Genomic DNA, 23736 nt, shown 5'->3' with positions numbered 1-23736 from the left:
AGCACTTAGACTTATATACTGCTTTATAGTGCTTTACAGCCCTCTCTAAGTGGTTCACAGAGTCAGCCTCTTGCCCCAACAATCTGGGCCCTCATTTTACCCACCTCGGAAGGATGGAAGGCTGAGTCAACCTTGAGCCTGGTGAGATTTGAACAGCCGATAGTCAGCAGAAGCGGCCTGCAGTACAACACTCTAACCACTGCACCACAGAGGTTCTGTGATGAATGCAATATCATGGTAAAAGAGAAAATATGTTGGCGGTGCATGTTGATACCCAGGTGAAAATGGAACAATCCAAAAATCCTTATCACAACAGTTGCCACCATTACTACTGGTACTCATATTTGGCTGGTACTATACATATGCAGATAATTTCACAATACCAGTTTTGGAAAAAAAAACCAACTACGATTGCAATTTAATTTTATACATGGAGTATGAGGGGGCGCTATATTGTCCCACATTTCTGGCAGCAAAATGCCTTGAACTAGCTTTCAATAAATTACACTGTTTAACATATATTTTTATTTGACATCTGAATCCATAAACCATGGAATTGATCTGAATTTTTGATAGTTCAGAATTTCCAAGCTAATATCCAAATATCTGTGAGAAAATAAAAATCCATATTTTACAGGGTATTTCATAGGGAACTAGCTTTTATAAAGTTGGTGCAAGTTTTCAAAGCATTTATCAAAGCTCGTGAACTATTTTGTGAACTTTGAATTTGCTAATACATTTGTGTTCATGGGAATTTATTTTCCTCCTGGAAATATATAGCTGCTTACATTAATTTACTCAAGATGAACCCTGTTTTACAAAACATCATATTTAAGACAAGTAGTATTAAATTTAAGTTTATAAATTCATGAAATATATGTCAGACTGATAAAACTTACCTTTTAGTTCTCTGGCATTTCTCCCAACAACTTTGGAACTTAATTTGAAAAGACTTCTAAATAGATTTTGTCAATCAGGCTATTCCTGTCTATTGTCAAGAACTGTGTCTTTCTTATTCCCCAAGAATATTGCCTTTTACTGCCATATTGTATAAGATTTGTAAGCCAATTTGTTCTGGATATTGGCCAATGAAACAGAATATTGATACAGAGAATTGTTCTTCTTATTGGTTTTCTTTTCACATGTTTATAGTTTCACAGAAATAAGAATAAGATACAAAAACATACAGTATATTCAACAGTACACACTGCTGTCTCCAGAAATTATGCCACTTAAATTTAGTAGCAAAGTTTGTTTTTTTTTAAAAAGGAAAAAGCAATTTAGGTTATTATTTTAAGTAAGAAAAGCGAAAGATGACTTTGGGAGAACTACATAAGATGGGGGAAGCAGACCTGGAAAAGGACTACCATAAATTATATCTAACTTTTGTAACATAAAGAATACCTATTTTGAACTCTCTTCTGATTTTCATCAGCAAATTTGGGTATCTCAATGAGAACAGTTTGGGCACTAAGTGCTGGAAATTATTTTTACATACAATAATTTATATACTATCTTCTCCTAAAGGCTAGAACTCTATCTTACAACCAACAAAATAATACTCATCATCTGCACAAAAACTGTCTCTTTGGGTTAGCTATTTCCAGCTAAGTTGCAGGCGCTACCAGAGGTGGCATTCAGCAAGTTCTGACCAGTTATAGAGAACCGGTAGCGGAAATTTTGAGTAGTTCGGAGAACCGGCAAATACCACCTCTGACTAGAGATTTTACAGTATCCTTCCCCTGCCACGCCCACCAAGCCACGCCCACAGAAGTGGTAGTAAAAACATTTGAATCCCACCACTGGTCTCTACCCTTAATGCTTGTTGGAAAGGAACTGCTTTCTATGGTTTCTGTAAGAAAACAGGAAAGAAGCCATGTTCACAAGCTGCTCCTTGGGAAAGGACTGAGAAGACTTGTCTCCCTCCTCTTTAACCATCATAGAAGATGGAAATTCAGCCTCTGCTTTCAGCTTGGACAAAATGGACAGGCAGACTTTGCCTGAATCAACCACAATTGGCTTTAGCAGGTGATAACCGGTATTTTGACTTGGAACCAAAAGCCTACTGCTAACCAGTGCAGTTCCTATTAGATTGGTATAATTGTGCTGAACCACTTTGGATCAATTACAGGCTGGCAGATGAATTCTAACTAGTTCTAGCTTCTGGGGCAAGGCCACGTAGAATGAATTGCAATAATCCAAATATGAATTGGCAAAGGCAAGAGTTGCTGACGTCAGAATTTGCTAAGCCAAAAATGGTTGCAATGGTTTTCCCTGTCAAGGCTAAAAAAAGTCCCCGGCAGGAGCCATGAGTCTAAAACCTTCAAATTGCACTTTTTCAGTGAGAGTTCCACCCTATCTATAATTTAAGAAGTGAGAAAATCTGTAACCCAAAATGGGAAATTTAGAAATATTTCTGTCGCCTGACAGAAATCTTTGAAAAATATTTTACTCCTAATTTATGGGTGAGACTCAATCAGCAGGCCTGAGGGCTCTCCTTCACTCCATCTGTCCTGTAAGCATGTAGATCGGTACAAAGATGACGGTACAAAGATCAGTTAAAATTTATCTCACCTTCCTTCCACCCATCCCATTGACTAAGCAAGAACTGTGAATACTTTTCTGTTTGGGAACTTCATGTTTACATCCTTACTATTGAGGCCCGAAATGGTTTTTACACAGAAAAATAGGATTTTTTTTCCCCTTAATAATATGGTATGTCATTTATATATGTCAGCTGAAATAATGACTCAATGCCTTTACTGTTCCCATCTCGACTTTTACTGCAGCAGCACTCCCATGCTGCCTATTTTTACACAGGGTGATGATTTCATACATCCCACTAAGCTATAATAAGGTGGCTTTGATTTTGATTTCTAAAAACTAATGCACATCTTGGCCAATTCATGCCACATAGGGTTTGGGTTTTTTCTTTCTTTCTTCCAAACAGGCACTCTCTGTGCCAATCCTTTCTGACGCCCAGAACTTTCAAAAGCAATCCGAGTATGGCCTGGGGAAGGGAGGGGAAAATCTGCAGCTCAAAGAAAATACAGTCGTTCAAATCAAAGGCCCCACTGGGAATGTTTTCTAGATGATTCCAGTCAGAGTTACATATCTCGATCTCCGAGAATTATGCTTTTTCTGCGTGCCAAGTTATTTTGAGAAAGGTGGTGGAAGTTATCAAAGGTTGATGCTAAGAGGAGGCGATGGGCCATGCACCCCGCGCTATACAGGAGTCCGGAGGGTCGGAATTAGTTTTCAGGGCTTTTGAGCACGTGCTGAGTGCCCGTCCCCCGCCCCCTCTTGTCCGAACGAGCCTGGAGGGATAGTCGGCTTTACCCGTTGCAACACTTTACTTCTGCCCGGCCAACTCGCGGTTGCGACCTGCCGCCTCCAGCCCTGAGTACGCTCGGTGGCGGAAAGGGGGCGCTGAGAAGACAAGCAGGCTGGAGAGGGCGGCGACTCGGGGTGGGCGAGGCTGAGCTCCGGGCCGCGGCTGCTCCCGGGGGCCAAGCGACAGGGAGATCTGCTGGGCTGGAGCGGCCGAAGGACCGCGCAACAGGTAGGGGCTGCCAGGGACGGAGGAGGAGGAGGAGGAGGAAGGGTTTCCGCGGTGATATCCCTTTCCGCGTCCGGTCTCTGGTGGTTCAGTTTCGCTCGCGTCCCAAAGGTTCTCGCGTGGAAACTCCTTCGATGGGGCCCCAACTCCCACTTCATGGCTTCTGCTAGTCCCATTAAGCGGTGCGGTGCTGCTTCGGTCGTCTCCGTGCTTCGTCTGCCGAAGGAGACCCCCATCTCCCCTCCCCATCGCGTCCTGCAGGCTTCAGAGGACACGTTGGACCCGCTTCCTGTACGATTCGTCCCTCGCGAACCCACACTCCTTCTCCGGACATCATATTTTCCCACAGTTCCTTGGTGTCAGTGCCCAACCTGGGAATCCTCCCTCTCCGAGGAAGGGTGGGAGTACGACTTTCTGTCACTTGGTTTTAGTCCCATCGACTGGAGATTTTGCTTTACTGCTCATCTTATGTCACCCCTGCCGGTTACAGGAGTTACTTTAAGAATATAGACTCAGAAGCAGTGCTCAGAGGTGACTGACTTTTCCCTTTTCCTTCGTGTTGACAGGATTTGTCAGTATCACTCGTTCCTTAGTTCAGTGTTTCTCATCCTTGGCAACTTGGAAGATGTGTAGACTTCAACTCCCAGCCTGCTAGCTGGGGAATTCTGGGAGTTGAAATCCACACATCTTCAATTTTGCCAAGATTGAGAAATAGTGCTTTAACGCAAGACACAGCCTACATCTGACATTCATTCTGCCTTTCAAATGGTCAATTCCAGCATCATAATTATTGATGTTTGCTGAGCATTGTAAATTGTGAGACAAGACTCAAAAGTTGTGTCATAGTTGCCTGCCTTTTCTGATGACTGAACTTGAAAATAAAAATCAGTGATTCTGCTTATAGAATTATAATGTAATATGTTGAGCAATAATAAAATGTTAGCGCAGAAAGGAATTGACTAAATAAATGCTAGTTTTAGCTGGTATTACTAATATAATCACTATCATATGCCTTAGTTAGATAAATCCTGGGTCAAAGAGCATAATACAATTATATGATTCTTTTTAAAAGTTACCTAGTTTTCCTTTTTTTAAAAAAAAATGCTGCAATGAAAAGGGAAATTCTGCAAAAAATTATTGCCATTAGAAATATGCCCTTGTTTGATTTTGGTTTGATACTTCATTTATTTTTTGTTTTAGTTTAATATTTCAAAAACTAGAATGTACTGAGCTAAACTTTTCAAAAAATACCTTTTCCCTTGAGATAATAGTACCCAGTTAACCTAAATCCATTCAGCCTCTTCCTAGATCAGGGATGTATTGAAGTATTTTAAACCATGTGATTTCTCTCCCTTCGCCTCCCCAACTTCAGGATTTTTGAATACATGTTTCGTAAAATGATGTTGGAGTTTAGACTTCAGTTCATATTTTCTAAGTTCAATGGTCCAAGCCAGTGACTGTTCAGAAAGTTCTATAAATTCTAACATTAGTACAAATATTGTTGTTTCTTAGTGAACCTGTGAGAAGTACTTAAGGCCTCCATTACCAAGTTAAAGTGTCACCCACTCACCACTGAGTCAGTTGTAAACAATGCCAGCATACAATATGCTACCCTTATTGCTTATTCCTGTCCTGACTCCATCCAAAGTAATGGGAGACAGATTCTAATACATTTTACAACTGAAGATGACTTAAGCTTATTTCATTTGTGGTGCATCTTCTTTAAATTGCATCAAATTCCCGGTCTGGGCACAATTAAGTATTTGTCATGATACACATGCTTTTCAACAGCTCTCTTGGGTTGATTCCTTTGCAGGTTTCATTTCTGCTTCTCATTTGGGCCTTGTGGTGCAGTCAGTTCTGGAGCAGCTAATTTTTTTCACATTTGATTTTCAAACTCACATATGAAAGTACCAGAGGACAGCACTTTAATAAGTTTTTATCATCTTAAGTTAAGCCAATTCCTTCACATACTATGATCAATTTTACCCTGTGACAGAAGGTTTATAATGGTGAATATGCAGCTGGGTAAGGCTGCTTGCTTGGAAGTGTGCATATGAGGGAAAGGGTGTGGTGGGAGCAGTAATAAGATTGCAAGGAGGCCAAAATTCCAGCGGGTGCTCAAGGCCCCACCAATCAGCCCTATAAATGTTAAGATTTGGGCTTTTGCATGTGTATGCCACGTGTTAAGTTATGACTTGCAATTTCCATGTAGAAATTTGTTAAGAGTGAACTGATTCTGATTGGCCTAAGTTTTTCATTTTCTCTATTGCTTTTCTGTAGCTATACAAAGCAATTCCTTTGCAAATTTTGGAAAAACTTGTAAAGAGTTCCTTGACCTGGATCGTTTCTTATTCAGCATTTCTGAATTCATGCTTCGTAGTGTGACTAAAAGGGAATTACATTTTCTTCAACTTGTGTTTTATAGGCAGGAGCCTCTCTGAGGTTATAACTAGGAATATACCTCCACAGAGTTTTGTTAAGCGTATTTTTTAGACCAATGTTGTGCTTGCTGACTGCTTGTGTATTTGAATGGTGTCACTGGCACCATTTTAAAGGACTTATCTCAATGTTTGCCTCCTTCATCCCTGGACTTTTAATAGATAGTGTAACTTTGTATACAGTATATCCATATATTTAATTTGGACAGCCAATTATAATAATCTATGATCCTTTCTTCTTTTTTTGAAGAAATATAGATGGTTTATGGTTTTTGAGGGATGTTTTCCCTCTTTTTTCCAGGTGCTAAGGTTATTCAGTAGTCTTGACAGCTTTCTATTATCTCTTGTATCGGAGGTAGTATGCTTCTCTAATTACCTCTGTGTGAATCTAGCAGGACATTTCTTATTTATGTGCTTGCCTGCCTGCTCTGCTTCTAGTAATTTTGTTTTTAAGTTTGCATCGTTGGCTTACAAGAAACTAGATCCAGTTGTATAGATCCGTGATGGCGAACCTATGGCACATGTGCTGGAAGTGGCATGCAGAGCCATTTCCCCCAGCACGTGAGAGCTCGCCCGGAAGAGCCCCACTGCGCATGCGCGCACGCCGCTGCCGCCCAACAACTGATTGTCGGGTATCTGGAGCACATGTGCGGGGAGCGTACGGGAGACACATGCACCTGCACAGATGTGCAGCGCAGGGGGTAATTGTGTGAGCATGTGCAGATGCATGGTGCATGGAGTGGTGATCGCATGTGCAGGCACAGCTGCATGGCATGGAATCGTGTGCAGGCGCAGAGATGCATGGCGCGTGGTGGGGGAAACATGCACACATGCACAGGCATGTGGTGCGCTGCAGGGGGATCGCACGCATTGCCTTCTGGGTGCTGGCACGCGAGCGCACAAGCGCGCACATAATTATTGGCACACGAGTCGAAAAAGGTTTGCCACCACTGGTATAGATCTAAGTACCCAGGAAGAAGAAACATATAACTGTTGCTTCACTGTTTCATAAACCATGAAACCTTTGACTTTGGCAGCTCATACATTTTATTCTTGACCATACTGGCTGGTATTAATTTTAAGGCCCAGATCTACTGGGAGGCATTCTTCCAATTGAGTTTCTAACTAAAAAGTGCTCCTAAAGTTTGTGATGATTCCGTGTAGTCTTTGTAGCTCCTTTTTATTCCTTCACTTTGCTTCCAAGCTCCGAATATTCTTGACATCATTTGTTTAATGATGGTTCAAGTTATGACGGCCTTGGGAAAAGTGACTTGCAACCTGTATTAGTGCTTATGACTGTCATATCACCCTCCCCCTGGGGCCATGTGATCATAATTCAGATGTTTAGCAACCAGTTCACATTTATGACTTGTTGCAGCAACCTAAAGTCACATGATCATGATTTATGATCTTTTTTTTTTTTTTTTTGCTGCTTTGTGGCAACAAACAGCAAAAAAATGCCCAGTGGGGAAACTTTAATTTATTTAACAACTGCCTGATTTGCTTAACAACTGTGGCAGTTTGCTTAACAACCATCATAAGATATTGTTGTAAAATCAGGTCTGATTCGATTTAACAACCACAACAACTTTCATTGGCAATTCTAGTCCCAATTGTGGTCATAAGTTGAGGATTACTAGTATTATCATTCCTGAGAGAAAACTGCTTTTGTTTCTCCAAATGAGAGCTTTGGGTTGCCCTGATAACAATAGTAACAGCACTTAGACTTTTATACCATTTTACAGTGCTTTACAGCCCTCTCTAACCAGTTTACAGAATCAACATATTGGATCCTCATTTTACCGACCTCAAAAGGATGGAAGGCTGAATCAACCTTGAGCCTGGCGAGATTTGAACTGCCAAATTGCAGCCAGCCAGCAGTCAGCAGAAATAGCCTGCAGTACTGCACTCTAACCACTGCACCAGATAACAGATAATCAGAGTTGGAAGGGACCTTGTAGGTCATCTAGTCCAACCCCCCGCCCAAGCGGGAGACCCTACACCATTTCTGACAAATGGCAGTCTAATCTCTTCTTGAAAGTCTCAACTGATGGCACTCCCACAACTTCCGAGGGCAAGCTGTCCCATTGGTTAATCGTTCTCACTGTCAGAAAGTTTCTCCTTATTTCCAGGTTAAATCTCTCCTTGTTCAGTTTCCATCCATTATTCCTTATCTGGCCTACAGGTGCTTTAGAAAATAGCTTGACCCCTTCCTCCCTGTGGCAGCCCCTCAAATATTGGAAGACCGCTATCATGTCTCCCCTGGTCCTTCTCTTTACTAGACTAGCCAAGCCCAGTTCCTGCAACCGTTCATTGTATGTTTTAGCCTCCAGCACCACCATGACTCAAGGTTGATAGGGATTCTGATGGGATCAAGCACCTCTGTCTGTTAGTTTTTCCTAGCACAACGAACCAAGTGGGCTCAACCAGACACTGAAACCATCATTAATACGAGTTAGTAGTGAAGCGTCTGAATTTTTATCACATAAGCATGGAGATGCTACGTCATATATGTGAAAAATGGTCATAAGTTACTTTTTTCAGTGCCATTGTAACTCTGAACATTCACTAAATTAATTGCTGCAAGTCAAAGACCACCTGTACTTTGTGAAGAAACAGCTTTTGCATCTCAAACTTTTTTTAATATGGAAAAATTTGGAAAAAAAATAAATTTGGAAATTAATGTCAGGGCTGGAAAAACTCTTTCTGTGTAACCCTTTCTGTGTAATCTTCTGTGTAACACGCTCTGTATATCCTGTTCCATACATGCACACATCTAACCATTATCAATTATAGAATACTGAGCATAAGGTTGGTGTGTTGGTACAACAATTCCAGATGTTTGGGCTACAATTTCCTTTAGCCCCAGCCAGCCTAATTGATGGGCAGGGTGATGAAAGTTCCCTACTTCAGAGCCCTCTAAGATGCATTGTTCAGTTGAGTAGAGAAGATATTGAAATACATCCAGTAGAGAAGACATTGAAATTGAAAGCATTTGGAAGGACACACATAAGAAACACCTTTTTTGGCTCATATAAGGAATTGTGTTATTCATATTTGGGTTGATAATGCAGCAAATCCCAGGTTTTTATACCTTTATATAAAAGGAGTTGTGATAGTGGTTTATGGATTTAAAATTAATCCAAATTTTAAATTAATAATCTATTGTATTGAAGCTTTGAAAAAGTTGCTGGGACATGCATGAATTTGTATTCCAGATATAATTTGATCAGACCTTATTAGCATGACTGAAAAATAATACTTTTCTGGGGATGGCTTGGTTCTTCTGGACATGCCAACTCTGTTCATTATGGCATATTAATGGTTAGGAATAAGTAGCAATTCAATTATCTGTGTCAAATTAGGTTATTATTAATCATTGTCTTGTGCTTGCCAAGTTTAGTGTTTGACAAGCATCTTCATTATCAGAGAATCAGGTTTTCCAGCCATATAGCTGGTGCTTGCATTCAGTTTGAGTAGGAGCCTATAGTGGGTTTTTTTTTTCAATCTGGAAGGGCTGATTGAAGTGACAAGGATGGGGACATTGTTAGGCATACACACCCACATTCCTTCGGTAGAGTTAAACTTCACAAAAGCTGGTCAAAGTTGCAGAGACCTATTACATTACAGTATTTCCTTATACCTAAGAAGAATACTGTAAGACAGGGGTTTCAAACTCAAGTCGCAGGGGCCGGACTGGACCATGGGGTACTTAGATCTGGCTGCCCTGGAAACAGTGAAGGATCGGCCTGCGAGGCCTCTGCCAGCAAAAAAGGCAGGAAACAGTCCTAGAAACAGTGAAGGACTGGTCTGCAGCCCTCCCGAGCTCTGTTTTTGCTGGGAGAGGCTTGCAGGAGGCCATTGCAGCCAAAAATGGAGTTAGGGAGCCCGTTTTCGCTGGCAGAGGACTCGGGCCGCCACAGCCGCACCCAACCTGAGTGGTGTTGAGGTGGCCACACCCACCCTGGCCACACCATGCCCACCCACCTCAAATCAAGTTTGATACCCCTGCTGTAAGGAGACTGGCACAAGAGTCAGAGAAGGTTATTCTGTGACTAGGGCAAGTTTTCTAGGTGGGAAAGGGATAAAGGAGTTATTTTCTATTCTATGCTTCCCTGATGTATTCTCCTGTTAAATTGATGCAACAGTTCTCTAATTGCAGAATAAGAATGATGAAAGATGTGGGGAGAGCTAATAGTGGTTATTTCAAAAAGCTACCCAAGATCTCCTTTACTGTTGTCCAGCCCACAACTGTGGAAAAAAGATGCTTCCTCTGAATTTCCATAGGTGTGATGACCCACGGTGGGATACAAAACAAACACAGTCACAGAGCTCCTTTTTATTCCTTCACTTTGCTTCCAAGCTCCGAATATTCTTGACAGAAAACAAAAATATCCCACACAGTTACAAGAAGAAGGAAAAAAGCAACACAAACCAGGCAAGATAAGGGCTGGAGGACGTCCACAGATAACACACACTGGGAAGGACGCCAAACCTATAGAGGAACCATAAACTAGAGATATTTCCACGCTTTGTTTCCAGTGTTCGCCTGTCCGTCCTCTTATTCAGTTCTCACAGCTGCAGCCCATGAAGAGGATCAAGGCCCTCTCCTCCTGAGCAGACCACGTCTCTCCCTTATCCTTTCCTCCCTGCCTGCCCTAGGATGGGTAGGGGATGGGCCTGGGTCCTCCTCTGACTGCTCAGCTGGCCTCTGCTCTTCCCCAGCCTCCTCCACAACCTCCTGACCCGGTAGGCTATTCCTCCTCTCCCTCAGAGTCAGTCTCTACCAGGGGCATGACAATAGGTCTTGGGGAAAACAAACACCATCTTTCCCCCTTAAAAGACCTGCTAAGGCACTTGGAGCCCAATGATGCTGGGGTTGCTTACACAAACTTCAGGTAGCTGCAGTGTTTCAAAGATGATTCCAGGTTTCAGAGGCAAGGAAAAAAACTTGACTCGGTTCATGTATTAACTGATGTTATGTGATTGCAGAGGTCTGAAACTGGTTCAAAATGGGTATTGAGTTTGTGTGGAAATGGTCATAAACTTTGAAATGTAAGGGTTAGTAACATCTGTGTACACCTTTCTCAATCCGGTGCTCTACCAATATGTTTTATTTATTTTCATTTGTTTGTTAGGGTTATATCCCGTTTTTCTTCTGGGAGCTGAAAGTAATTTATACAAGGAAAATCTCTTCATTTTATCCTCGCAAAAGCAAATCTTAGAGACAGGTTGGATTGAGAGTGACTGGGATGAATAAATGCTTATCACTAAGGGTGGAGTTTGTGAGGTGCACTGTGTTATTTTCAAAGGTGGTTGTGATACTTCTGGCAGAAGAAATGGTAGCAACTGCAAAGGATAATCTAAACGTATTGTGAGGATTTAGTATTTAGTATTATTGAGGGAACCATGAAAAATTAGTTCAATGAAGTCTTGGCTATCAGGGTCTTCTGAAAACCAGAGGAATCCAGTCCTCTCGCATATATAGTAAACCTCTCTGAACTTATACAGCAGAAGGTTGATAGGGATTCTTCTACCATTTCTATTCATTTGTGGATGTTCCTGAAATAAGAGGGGAGGAGTACTGCAGGGAGTTAAAGCTGGTGACTCAGCTATGAGCCAAGGCTTGGGTACATAACACGCTTCCCCCACCTCCTCTTCCCTGGATTGCCTTCTCCTACAGCACACTGGCCTGTTATACTTGGACTGAATATTGCTGGTCAAATGAAGGAAGCTGGAGGCAAGAAATCTGGGAACAGTTTGCTGTTTAGGATAGAAGGCTGGGTTCTCTAATGAGGCAGCCGGATGAAGCTGAGATATTGTTTCCTCCCTCTAGGCGTTAGTTTGGAAGAAAGATTGGCAAGCAGATGTTCCTGAGGAGACAGCAATCTGTTGATGTTTTATCATGGAATAAGCTACGATTTTTGGAGCTAGCCTACCAAACACAAGGGAGGGCTGGCTGCAAAAGACAATACTATACAGTGAAGAGTCCAAGGTCCAACCCTCTTGTAACTCGCCAAGCTATAATATAGGAAAAATTACAATGTGCACATATTGTTATTCTTTTTTTATGTATCTATTTGCATAATTAATATAAGATATGGAACTCTTTGAGCAATCTTTTAAATGGCATTTTCTATGTTACAGTCACTAGAGGGTTGTTCTGCCATTGGCCTTCCTAATAATCATCGTTTTTTGCTAATTATTGCCCACCATTCTTATGCAGCTGATTGAATCCTTTTCCTTGCAGGATCATAATAGTGCAGAGTTGTTGTTTTTTTACACTTTAGACAAGAGAGGTTGACTGTTGTCAAAATAGTAAAGTACCACTGAATGGTTGTCTCTCATGAATGTTTTAGTTTGAATTCTTGCACAAAGGTGGAGTTTGCACAATGTTCACTCTATTATTCTATGCTGCAAGGCCACCTTGACTTGTATTATATCTTTGGAAGGCAGTAGCTTCTGTGCTAGGTTATCAATATTTATGAGTTGGGACACTTCCAAATCTATTTGAGCCACCTTCTTCTTCTTCTTCTGGCATCACAAGAAATCCTGCCTTAAGGAGTACATCATGGACAGTTTGCAATACTAGAGCAACCTTCTGCACAGTCAAATCTAATTCATTATTGTCTACACTGACTTCCTGTTGGTTTGTCGGAGCCTAAGATGGAGCCCAACACCACCTGGCATTGTCAGGAACTGAATCTAAAGCTTTGCAAGCAAAGCGCACAATCCACCACAGAATTATAGCCCTTCTATATATTGTGCCAGTTTGATTTTCCTCCAAAGTGGAGAAAAATATGCTTCTTTTCTTATCCTCTGTAATCATTTCAGATTTAATACTCTTTATTGCCTTGCAATCCATGTTAAGATGATTAGATTCTTTATATCTTATTAGGCTGAGTATTCTATAATGTTGGGGTATAAATAAATAAATATAAATAAACAAAAATTGCCATACATTTTAGTCATCTTTCCATCATTAGTTTATCCACATTGTCACTATTTGCACCTCTTTCAGTGCTTTTATACTTGCAGGGTAATTGCGATTATTGCACTCCATTGTGGCTCCTTCACACAAAGAGTAAAAAAAAAAAGCTGAATGAATTATGAACTTTCAGCTCAAAGCTTCTCCAATCATCCAGGTCTTTCTGACTGACTGTAAAGTGTTAGAAGTAGCATGTGGTTGCCTATGAATGACATTATGCCAGTTATGTTCAGGGATTGGGTGCCTGGGGTGCAAAGGCAGAACTAGCTCAGGAACCAAAGAATTCCAACAATGCCAGAGGTCAAAAAGATGGCCAGGTAGGCAGGGAGAAATACGATGTTCAGTGTGTTAGGTGACAATGCCAGAGATAGCTTCTATTTAATCAGGCTCTCCTAAAAGACCTTAAAAGTGATATCAAGTATTTTACAATTTGAAGAATATTCTACATGATCTTTAAAGAAAAGAGTAGTGTTGTTCTAGGCTAACATTCTGCAGCTGGTAGTCATCTGGACAGTTCAAGGTCAGTGGAATGCTGCCAGATGCCATTTCTTCTCATTGCTACACACTTTGACTGGAAAATCAATTCTTAATTTGCAGATCCTTTCATCTCTGAATCTCTAAAACAGGGTTCTCCAAAATGATACATACAGTATTGACCCACAAGGGTCAATGGAGTCAATATTATTGTTAATAGTATCCAAGGAGCCAATATTATTGTTAATAGTGGAATTAGTTAAGTTAAATGTCTATGGAAATTCTCAGCCATCCAGGTCATGGTTGTCCCAAAGGTGCTTTTTCAAGAGGCAGCTGGAGTTAATAAGTTAATGTTTCTTAAAATTATTGAATCATTTCTGTGAAACATAATTTGATTAACTCTAGTCTGGTAGCTGCTTCCTGAATTTGGGGGAATTAGCATTTCAAAGTTTGGACCAGATCTGTTACCTAACGACATTGAGCAGCCCTTGTAACCAACCACAATGGAAAAAGCATTTAATCAGAGTCTTGGTTCTAAGTTGTTAAAACCAAATCTTTGAATCATTGCAGATGCTTCAATATAGTTAGGGGTGCCCTGGGCACGGACAGGTTCCCCATTCAGTAACTTCTCCACTGCATTCTGTGGCTTCCCAGATCAAGAGCAAGGATGGTCCTACACAGACTGTATTACAATTATCTCAACGTGAGCTTGTTTGATACACAAATCTGAACTTGCCTTTTCTGCATTGTGGTCTGAATAGTCATATGGTGAGGGCTGATTCATTGTGTCTCACAAAGGGGCAACATCTCTTATGGCTGTGATTTTTTTGTTTTTAAATATATCTATTAAATTCCCCTGCAATTTTTCATATATATCAGCAGCTGTTTTATTGGATGACGTTATCTCTTAAAGTTGATGAGGTGCAAGTATACTTTTGATGCAATCCAATCCAGAAAATCATAAGGAAGGATTTCTTTTATATACTGCATTTTGCTGCTGGGGTCATAGTTGAAAGACAACTGGTAACATTGTTCTCCATTTATCAGCAGTATAAAAGCTGGGAATTGCCAAGGCAGCATTTCTGAAAAAGGCAAGCTTCACATTGTTGCCATGTTGAAACCCATGCCTGATAATAAAGCAATGCCATCAAAACAGCATATTGTTCTCTGCAGTCCTTCATTCAAACTTACTTCACCCTGTTTATGGGTTTTGATGCACACTTGTATCAATACACATCCAGTTATTTCTTTTAAGAACTACACAGCCAAAGTTCCAAATGTACAAATGGACACTTCCCAGGCACAGCAACATGTTTGTCCTCTGGTTGGAAGTGGGGGACATATAACTTATTTACGGTCTAAGACAGGGGTGTCCAACCTTGGCAACTTTAAGACTTGTGGACTTCAACTCCCAGAATTCCTCAGCCAGCTTTGCTGGCTGAGGAATTCTGGGAGTTGAAGTCCACAAGTCTTAAAGTTGCCAAGGTTGGACACCCCTGGTCTAAGAGGAGGCAAGTGTGTCGCCTTATGAAAGCATGTGCTTTGTCCCTCTTGATTTCTAATGCTAAAAGCACAGGACTGTGGGAAACTCCCACATAAGTCTCATGGCATACAGCAAAGGCACACAGCCTGTATCTCTGGCACTCATATAGTCCATAACCCTCCCCTCTTTTTCAAGACTCTTTGGGGACCCCTCTGCTCAAAATTGGTAACGTGCTTTCCTGCCACAGAGGAAAAAATATATACAAAAATGGTAAGCTCCAAAATTGGGTTAAAGCAGTAAAAGAGAAAGATCTCCCCGCTTCAAAAAAAAAAAAAACAACAACAACACCCCACCCCAGGAAAAATAACCCTGGAAAACCACCCATGCAATGCAGCCTATTAATATTAAAACATTGTCTATTCCCACCTTTTTCACTATTTAAATGAAGAAGTTACAATGACCAGGGTAAAGTTGGGAGAAAATAACCACCAACTTTCCAGAAGCATCAGGAGAAAGCTTTTTCATACTATGCTAAAACTGTTCATATCAGTGGAATAAACGTTATAATTCCAATCCAGTTAAAGAGACAAGAACAAAATTATTAGAAAGGTAGAAAAATTTGATAGCCAGATCAGTTTTTTTCTTCTTTGTGCCTTATTCTCACTAGCACACAATCTGTGCGTCAGGGAAGTTCTAAACTTCCGTGCTTGCTTTCCCTTCTTTCCTGCATGTCATCTGTTTCCTTCCTAAATGCTGTGTGATTTTTGAATTTGGGGAAATGTCTATTGAGCTGGAGCTCGCACTAAAAAAAAAAAACCTGACTGTATGAACATTTTGAAATTTTCCACATATTGTACATATGAGCAGTCACTAGAATTGTTCATTCTCCACATAGACTGTTCTAGAACTGAGGTACCCCTATTACCTTTCTGAGTAAGTTCACAAATGACATTAAGCCATGGTTTGTAACCCATGGTTTATTGAATTGGGTGGGGGGGCATTATATGAAACATGCTAAGCCATAAACCACAATTCACAAATTAGAAAGGTTGGCTTCATAAAATATTTTGTTCGTTAGAAGTATATTTTTAAAAAAAACCATTTCATTTGAAGAAATGCATTTCTTAACCTGTGAGTGAGCCAGTACTCCCGGGTTAAGGAATGCATGCCAAACGAATGATCCTCTTCACAATGGCTTCACCTTTAGACTGGTTTGGTAATGGGAGAGGCAGCCCTTCACATATGCAGAACCCGGTTCTTTGGGAGGAAATGATATGAAGTAAATTACACTATGCATAGTGCAAAATAACTATCTGCTTGGGTAACTCTATGCATATCACAACCACTTTTCAATACATGAACTTCTGTTGTTCCACCCTCTATAGATTATGTTTGAACCCTACACGTACATTTTTAACAATATGGAATCCTAATAGTGCTGTGATTTCTGGACCTAGTGCTTCCTCGAGATTAGGTTTCTCTAATCTGAAGCCTTTCAAGGGGTGTTGAATTTCATTTCATTTCAGAGGTGTTGAATTGCAGTCCCATAATCCTCAGGCAGATAGGCCATACATTTCAACTTTATGCATATTTTGCAGTGCTACTTTTTTTTCAAAATATGGTTTATTGAATAAGTGTCAGTAGTTGGGCTCACACAATATACTACACTACACTCAATTATGGCTTAATTCAAGGATGCAGTTCCTGAATCTTTTTGCTTGGTGCCTTTGACTGTGAATTTTGAAAATCCGAAGTATGGTTTTTCTAACATCTTTCACCACAGCTGTTGTGCAATCTTTCCACATAAGCTAAAGAAAGACTTGAAAATCTGATCAAAAGCCCAGGGGAAAAAAAGAAAAGAAAACTTGGTCTTACCCAATTTGAACAATTAAACTTGTGTGTGAATCAGGAAAAAAATATGAATGGGATGACTCCCACAGACTCCTTCCTCCCCTAGTAGTTTTATGTCAACTTTCCCCCATGACCGTTTTGTGCATAAAAAACAAGATTGCTTGGGACTGGGTAGAACAGTTTATCCATGGGCATGCTAAGTTTATCAGGAGGTTCATCAGTCTGTCTAACTATTGACATTTACCAATGAGATTTAGACCTAAATTGGTCAGTAATGTATAGTGAGCTGACCAGGATTTAGGTTGCAGTTGTATGTGAAATATTTTCAGAAGTCTACCAGTCTTCACTCTCAAAATATTTGGGCTATAACTGTTATTTTTTTCAGAGCTACTGACCATGAGGCAATTCTAGCCCAACACACCCAGAACTCTAGAGAAAGAGGTTCTAGGTAGGACAAGGTAGGGGTTGTTCCAGATTACTCATGTACATGTACTTAGTAATTCTTGCCTCGTGCCAGGGCAGTGCTTCTCCATTTAATATACAATTTAGTTTAGGGTATATCAAGCAGATATTTCATATATCATTAACTACAGAGGGTAGAGTTTGAATCTCGGATTTATGTCATCCAAAACAGATATTCAACGAGTGAACTTAGCTCCTTCTCCCTATCCCTGTCCTTGGATGTACATGACTGGTGTCGAGTCTTCTGTGAAATTCATCCAAGTTCAAAGTGAAACAGGAAAGGGCTAGAGGAAGAGCTGATTGAAAATAATAATATCTGAAAGCAGGCTAGGGAACAGAGGAGGCCAGAAGGTCAGGAGGCAGATGATATCAGGAGGAAGTAAAGCAGAAAACAAGGCCAGCATGATAAAGAGCAACATCTTATATGAAGGCTTTTATAGAAAATAGGAGTGAGCAACTAAGAGAGGGATAATGGTTTGTGGGGAAAGACAGATGACATGTATTTATCTTTTATTTATTTGACTTGGATGCTGAATAGTAGTTACTAGCCTACTAAATCCCTCATGCTGGTGTGGATCACATAGGCTTGTGATATAACAAAGATATTTTACAACTGTAAAACTATACACCCTAGTATAATAATGTTGTCTTTAGCTATCAGGAATGTATGCTGAAATAAATTGTATGATTGGACTTGAAAGTGCCTTAAGAACACTCTGGCTGGCAAGTGTTGCTACCCTTATAGTCTTAATGCAAGACAATTAAAAGCAGCAATTGGTGGATTCCTCTGGCTGCATTTCTCTTCCTTCTTAGCCTCACCTGCCATTAGGAAAAACAACTGCTTATTGTGGTTCTTACTACAAGGCGGATTGAATTTGAGTAACTGAGGGCAAATGCCTGGGATGGAGGCATTAGCTGTTTTTCAAGTTGTTAAATGACTGGCTGTCAGTACAGAGAATTTCTGGATGGTTAACCTTCCCTCAGGCTAATGTATTTCTCAACACAGAACTCTTCTGGGCATTTAAACCCATGCACCAAAATAGTCTGACAGGTTATTTGAAGAGTTTGAATATTAAGATTGTTGGGGTAAGAGGAATGAATATAAAGATGGTTGATTTGACCAAAATTAAATTAAACGGATATTTCTGGAAATTTTTAATGGATTTTTTTAACCAGGACTGGATGATGATATTTTAAGATTTTGTTTATTTGCTATATTTCAAATTTTTCTCATTAAAATTAAAATAGCTATGTTGTTAGCTCTGATCATTTTTCTTGGTTTTTTACTGAGTAAATTTGGATGATGAAATTTGTGGGATTTGTTTAATGATAAAAAGTGAGATATAAATGTAAAACAAAGGAATAAAATGGGCTCATTAGATCAAATTTATAATACATAGGTTATTATTTCAGGTAACTAAATGGATTTTTTTTCCTGATTATAATGGAAGTTGAGGTTTTAAAGACTTGTTTATAGAAAATTGGATGAGATTATTTATTTATTTATCAATCAAAGTTATTGGCCACCCATTTTATCACAGCATAACTCTGGATATTAATAATAATATTAGAATATTAAAAATAAAACTATATAAATAGGATGCTACAAAACAATAAAAATACAAATATAAAATATGATAGCTAAAAGATGGGGAGAGGGGAATTGATGTGAGATGAAGAGGTTGTTTATTTGTATTTTAAGAGATGATAATGTTGTTACAGATGTTTATACTTTCTGGAAGGATAATGGGGAGTTTTTTCTGTTAATTTTTTTCCTTTCTTTTTTGCACTTCTTTTTTATATTTTGTATTATCCATGTATTGCAATCTTTAATAAAATAAAAATACCGAGGCATTGTTATGCTATGATTAGCGGGATGTGGAAATACATTTCGTGTTCCACAAAAGAGTAGCTGGTACAAGTCTTTGCATGATTTCTGGAATGAGCTGGTGTTCTTGCGTTTCTGCAACCGTTACCTGCTTTTTTCAGTTTGTAACATGTTGCCATTGCTGTCCTAATCTGGATTTTGTATCTCTTTACTGCAGATTCCAAAGATGGAGACAGGCTCCCTGGTGCGAGCTGTCTTTGATTTCTGCCCCAGCGTATCTGAGGAGCTGCCACTGTTTGTGGGGGACATCATTGAAGTGCTGGCAGTCATAGATGAGTTCTGGCTCTTTGGGAAGAAGGAAGGAGTCACAGGTACATCTGAAAGGTCTTTGGGTCAGTTCATGAAGTTGGCTGTGTCAGAACCCAAAGGTGCTTTTCAAAAGCAACTGGGCTTCCTTTGTTTTTTCTTGACAATGTTTCGCTTCTCATCCAACAACTTCTTCGATTCTGACTGAATGATGGGGAATGGAAGGATTTATGTTCTTTGCAGTCAAAGGATAAAAAATCCTTCCGTTCCCCATCATTTAGTCAGAACCGAAGAAGTTCTTGGATGAGAATGAAACATTTTCATCATCATCAAAACAACAAAAGTCCAATTGCCTTTTGACTTGGATGACTCAGAATCTCCATGGACGGTTGGGGTAGAAGTGCTAGAGGAGCTGAACAAGTAAAGCTAAGTAAATAAAAGGAAATTTCATCGTAAATAAAGATTTAAAAAGTCTTAAGCCTTTCTTTACTACTATTTAGCAGTTGAAAGATCAATTATTCTTTGATGAAAAATTAGAAAAAGATGGGATTGGATGCATATGAGCACCACTCCAATGCCCTATCTACCTAATGGTTAGTGGTAACTTTTCCTGTGGTTTTGGAACTGGAACTGAACTTCCAGTCAAGGAAACCATCATTTTATGCCCTTAACAGTGTCACATGGTAGATCTCTGCAACCAGCAATGCAGCACAGCCCCATACTGGCATGCCTGAAAGGTATGCTGCACAATTTCTGCTGACATAAAAGTTTTTTTTGGTTCCAGGACAAGAGGAAAGCTCAGCAAATGGCTATATGGATGAGACCACCATTTTTTGTGGAGCTATTCAGGAGACATTTTTATCCCCTCCCTCCCCCAGCCCTTTTGAAGGGGTATTTTGGTTTCTTTGTCTAATACTTTTTGGCATTTCTGTAAATGTTTGGGTTCCCACACACTTCCTGATATCTCTCTGTTGTACAGTTTGGTCTTGAAATTAGAGAAATGAGATAGCTATTAATATATCAGAAGCTTGCTTCTCTTTTTCTTTTATAATTCTTTGTTTTCTTAACCAGTCAAATGGAATATAATTTTCAATATACTCAGTATATGGGTTCAGCGTAGCCACAATACCCTGAACAATTTGGGATAGTTTTTAGGGCAGTACCTGTTTTGAAAATTAGCAAAATGACCCGAGACACAGCATCTCTCTCTCTCTTTCATTGAAACTGCCCTTCTTTCTCTTTGCAAACCTGAAAGAATATTATCAGATTTATCTTATGGGATGGATCATTAAAGGGCATGGCTACTCAAAAAGGTGGGTATAAGTTGTATCAGAATTTTAAAATATATGCATATTATATTTCTAATAAAGGAGAATATTTGTAGCTCAGGACTGAAATGAGGGGTCCTTGATGCTCTCTGAGCTTGCTTGTTTTCTTGCAGACGTTTCATTACCCATCTAGGTAACATAATCCATCAGTGCACTGGACCCCACATATATTTCTGTTAGACTTTGCAGTAGCCTTCCTCAACCTGTTGTCTTTCAAATATGTTGTTGCTATCGGTTATGGTATTGGTAACTGAGGAATCAGGAGGTTGAGGAAGGCTGCCTGAATCTTCATTTGTACTGATAAATGAGAATATTTGTAGTTTAGGGTTGAAATGAGGGGTCCTTGGTGCTCTCTGAGCTTGGCTGTTTTCTTGCAGAAATTTCATTGCCCAAACTAGGTAACATCAGAAATACTAGTGAAGTGACCTAGTTTGGGTAATGAAATATCTGCAAGAAAACAACCAAACTCAGAGAGAACCAAATCCTCCTCATCTTCATACGTAGTATATCCTGATGGGATATCGTAAAATATTTGACTTATCCACTTTAGCTTCTTTTTTAACCAACTTGCTGTTAACTTCATGAAATAGTGAGCATCTACACAGATTCAGCAACAATACTCATTAATGGATGCATACACATTTTTACCTATATACGAATTCTGAAATGTCAGCATTCTTTTTTGAGTCCTTTTTCTTTTAATGTCAGTATTCCTGTTAGGCCCCAAGAACCAAGAAAAACAAAGTGTTACTTCTGAATAGTTTCCTTTATTGTTCTTCACACAATCTTCCCAGACTGTACATTGTGATGCAAGCTTATTGTATTTGCATCATGATGTTACAAGAAAATAAGTTAGTAACAGAGTTTTCCTTGTGACACCACAAGATATATTTTACTAATTTGATGAAATCACAGCTTGGTGCAGATGCCTCTGGCGTATTGCTTTCAAAAGATGGAAGAATTGAATTATGGAAATTAATCCTTAAATATGGAGATAATCCTAAAATGGTAATGTTGTGTTATTTTGATTTTTGATGTAAAACAATTGTTTTATCATAAAATTTAAATTATAAAAATTATTTACAAAAATATGGGTATACAGATATTTATATTATGAAATAGAAATTCACAATAATTGTTATTGTTCAGGAACTTAATACTGGAAAAGCAGGACAGAACAAAACTTTGTGGAACTTTCTGCCAACAATGATTATTCCCACTATGTGTGTCCGTGTGTCCGTGTCCATGTGCATATGTCTGAAAGAGAGAAAGAGAACAGATGAAAAAAAGTTGAACAAGTGCTGATTAGTAAATAAAAATGGTAACCATATGCATATCACGTTAATTTGCTGATATAAACTGTACCCATCAAAAAGTCATGTTGACAAAGCTTTCTGATCTCAAGTAGCTGTATAGCAGCTATCTTTTGAGAACATAAGAAAGAAAACTTGAAACAACCAGGAGAGGGAGCCATTCCCTACTCTCTGCATTCATTGATTGTTCAATCTTGTGGCTCATCACAGAACCAAAAAATATTTAAGATATACCTTACTTCTCCATTAAGAGAGTTAACAATAATCTGAACCACTTGATTTAATACTTATATTCCAGAACCTGTTTTTAAACATATTAGAACTAAGACAATCATTACAGATATTGACAAGTACAGCATTATAGTTGATGTCCTGGCAGTCCCATATCTAGACAGAAAATATCAATGCTTCTTCATGGACACAAATTATAGATAACTTATTATCTAGATGAATAGTGACAATCACATTTCCAGTAAAAAGAACAACCTGATATGGATGGAGGGAAAAGTTTGTCCCATACAAAGGAAAAGCAACATATCTCTCATGTGTGACAACCATTCAATTAAGAAATTTTAATTTTCCTTAAGGCTGCAATTGTGATAGTAGACAATACTAAGTAAGGTGGACCAATGACCTGGTAAACCATAACACATTTTTCTTAGATTTGCATATTGTTGGTGTTACCAATGGGAGTTATCAAAGTTTATCAATTCTCGTGTAGCAAAACTTTTGCGGTTTCCAACAATGTACACTGCAGAATTTTTTTATCTTAGCAAGTGTATATTAAATGAGGAAAGTAGTGTACAAATCCCTCAATTTTATGGAATTGACAACAGAATAGCTAGCACTGAAGACAGTTTATTACACTGCTGCATTTCCCACCATATTTTCTGTGTGAAATGCTGGGAGAATCCTGATGAAAAAGATGACAGCAGGAGAAAACTTTGTGGTGCTTTTATGCCATGGTGAAGATTGAAATAGATGTCAGGGACATAACCATAACTATAGTTTCCACTATTTAGATATTTTTTTTCTGTTCTATTGAACAAGGTCTTTATTCTTATCCATTTTAGGCCAGTTCCCCAGCAGCTTTGTAGAACCCGTGGATGTTCCTGTTATGAAGCAAGGAGAGAAGCTGTTCGTTTGTATCAGCAACTTTACTTCCCAAGAGCCTGGCAGCTTGGCCCTGCAGAGAGGTACTGGCGATTTCCATGCGTTCTTTACTTGGGCAAGAGAGCTCCTTAATGCTCTGCTCTTTTGTAAATCTCTGTCAGTCCATCAAAAGGGATTCTATTCTGTGTCCTAGTTCTAATCGTAGCAGCCCAGCAGGTCTTTCTGCTTCTGTATCTTGGTCGTCTTGCTATATTTGGAACAGAAGTCTGATAATCTCTACGGTCACTAGGAGAGTTGCCATTTTTCAGCACATTTGGTCTAGTGGTTAAGACAATAAGCTAGAAATTAGGAGATCGTGAGTTCTAGTCCTGCCTTAGGCATGAAAACCAGCTGGATGACTTTGGGCCTGTCACTCTCTCTTAATCCAACCCACAGAGTTGCTGTTAGGAGGAGGAGGGAGTATTGGATTTGTTTGCTACCTTGAGGTATTTATTCCGCCATAAAAGGCGGAATAAATATAAATAAATAAATGTAATTGTCTGTCAAATGCCATTGAGAGCAATCTGTGTGACTGGCTGCTCTGAGTTGAA

At 39.5% G+C, this 23736-nt stretch overlaps 1 protein-coding gene across 3 annotated transcripts in view; it reads left to right on the top strand.

Annotated features, from left to right (window-relative positions):
- Nucleotides 1–23736, top strand: part of DNMBP (dynamin binding protein) — a 224312-nt gene that overhangs the window by 165702 nt on the left and 34874 nt on the right. For 2 of the 3 annotated variants that reach the window (XM_026678027.2, XM_087964762.1), the window contains exons 1-3: nt 3479–3562; nt 19304–19457; nt 23107–23229. The exons of the other annotated variant lie outside the window; for it this stretch is intronic. In XM_026678027.2, the coding sequence (XP_026533812.2) occupies nt 19313–19457; nt 23107–23229 (268 nt within the window). In that variant the 5' untranslated portion in view covers nt 3479–3562; nt 19304–19312. Of the gene's footprint in view, nt 1–3478; nt 3563–19303; nt 19458–23106; nt 23230–23736 lie in introns of those variants that run through there. 3 annotated transcript variants of the gene reach the window in all.

The sequence above is a fragment of the Notechis scutatus genome, chromosome 4, assembly GCF_049901735.1.
Source record: "Notechis scutatus isolate UNSWTSFEM ecotype Mainland chromosome 4, rNotScu1.2, whole genome shotgun sequence".
NCBI classification, from domain to species: Eukaryota; Metazoa; Chordata; class Lepidosauria; order Squamata; family Elapidae; genus Notechis; species Notechis scutatus.
This window is presented reverse-complemented; position numbering and strand designations above follow the sequence as displayed.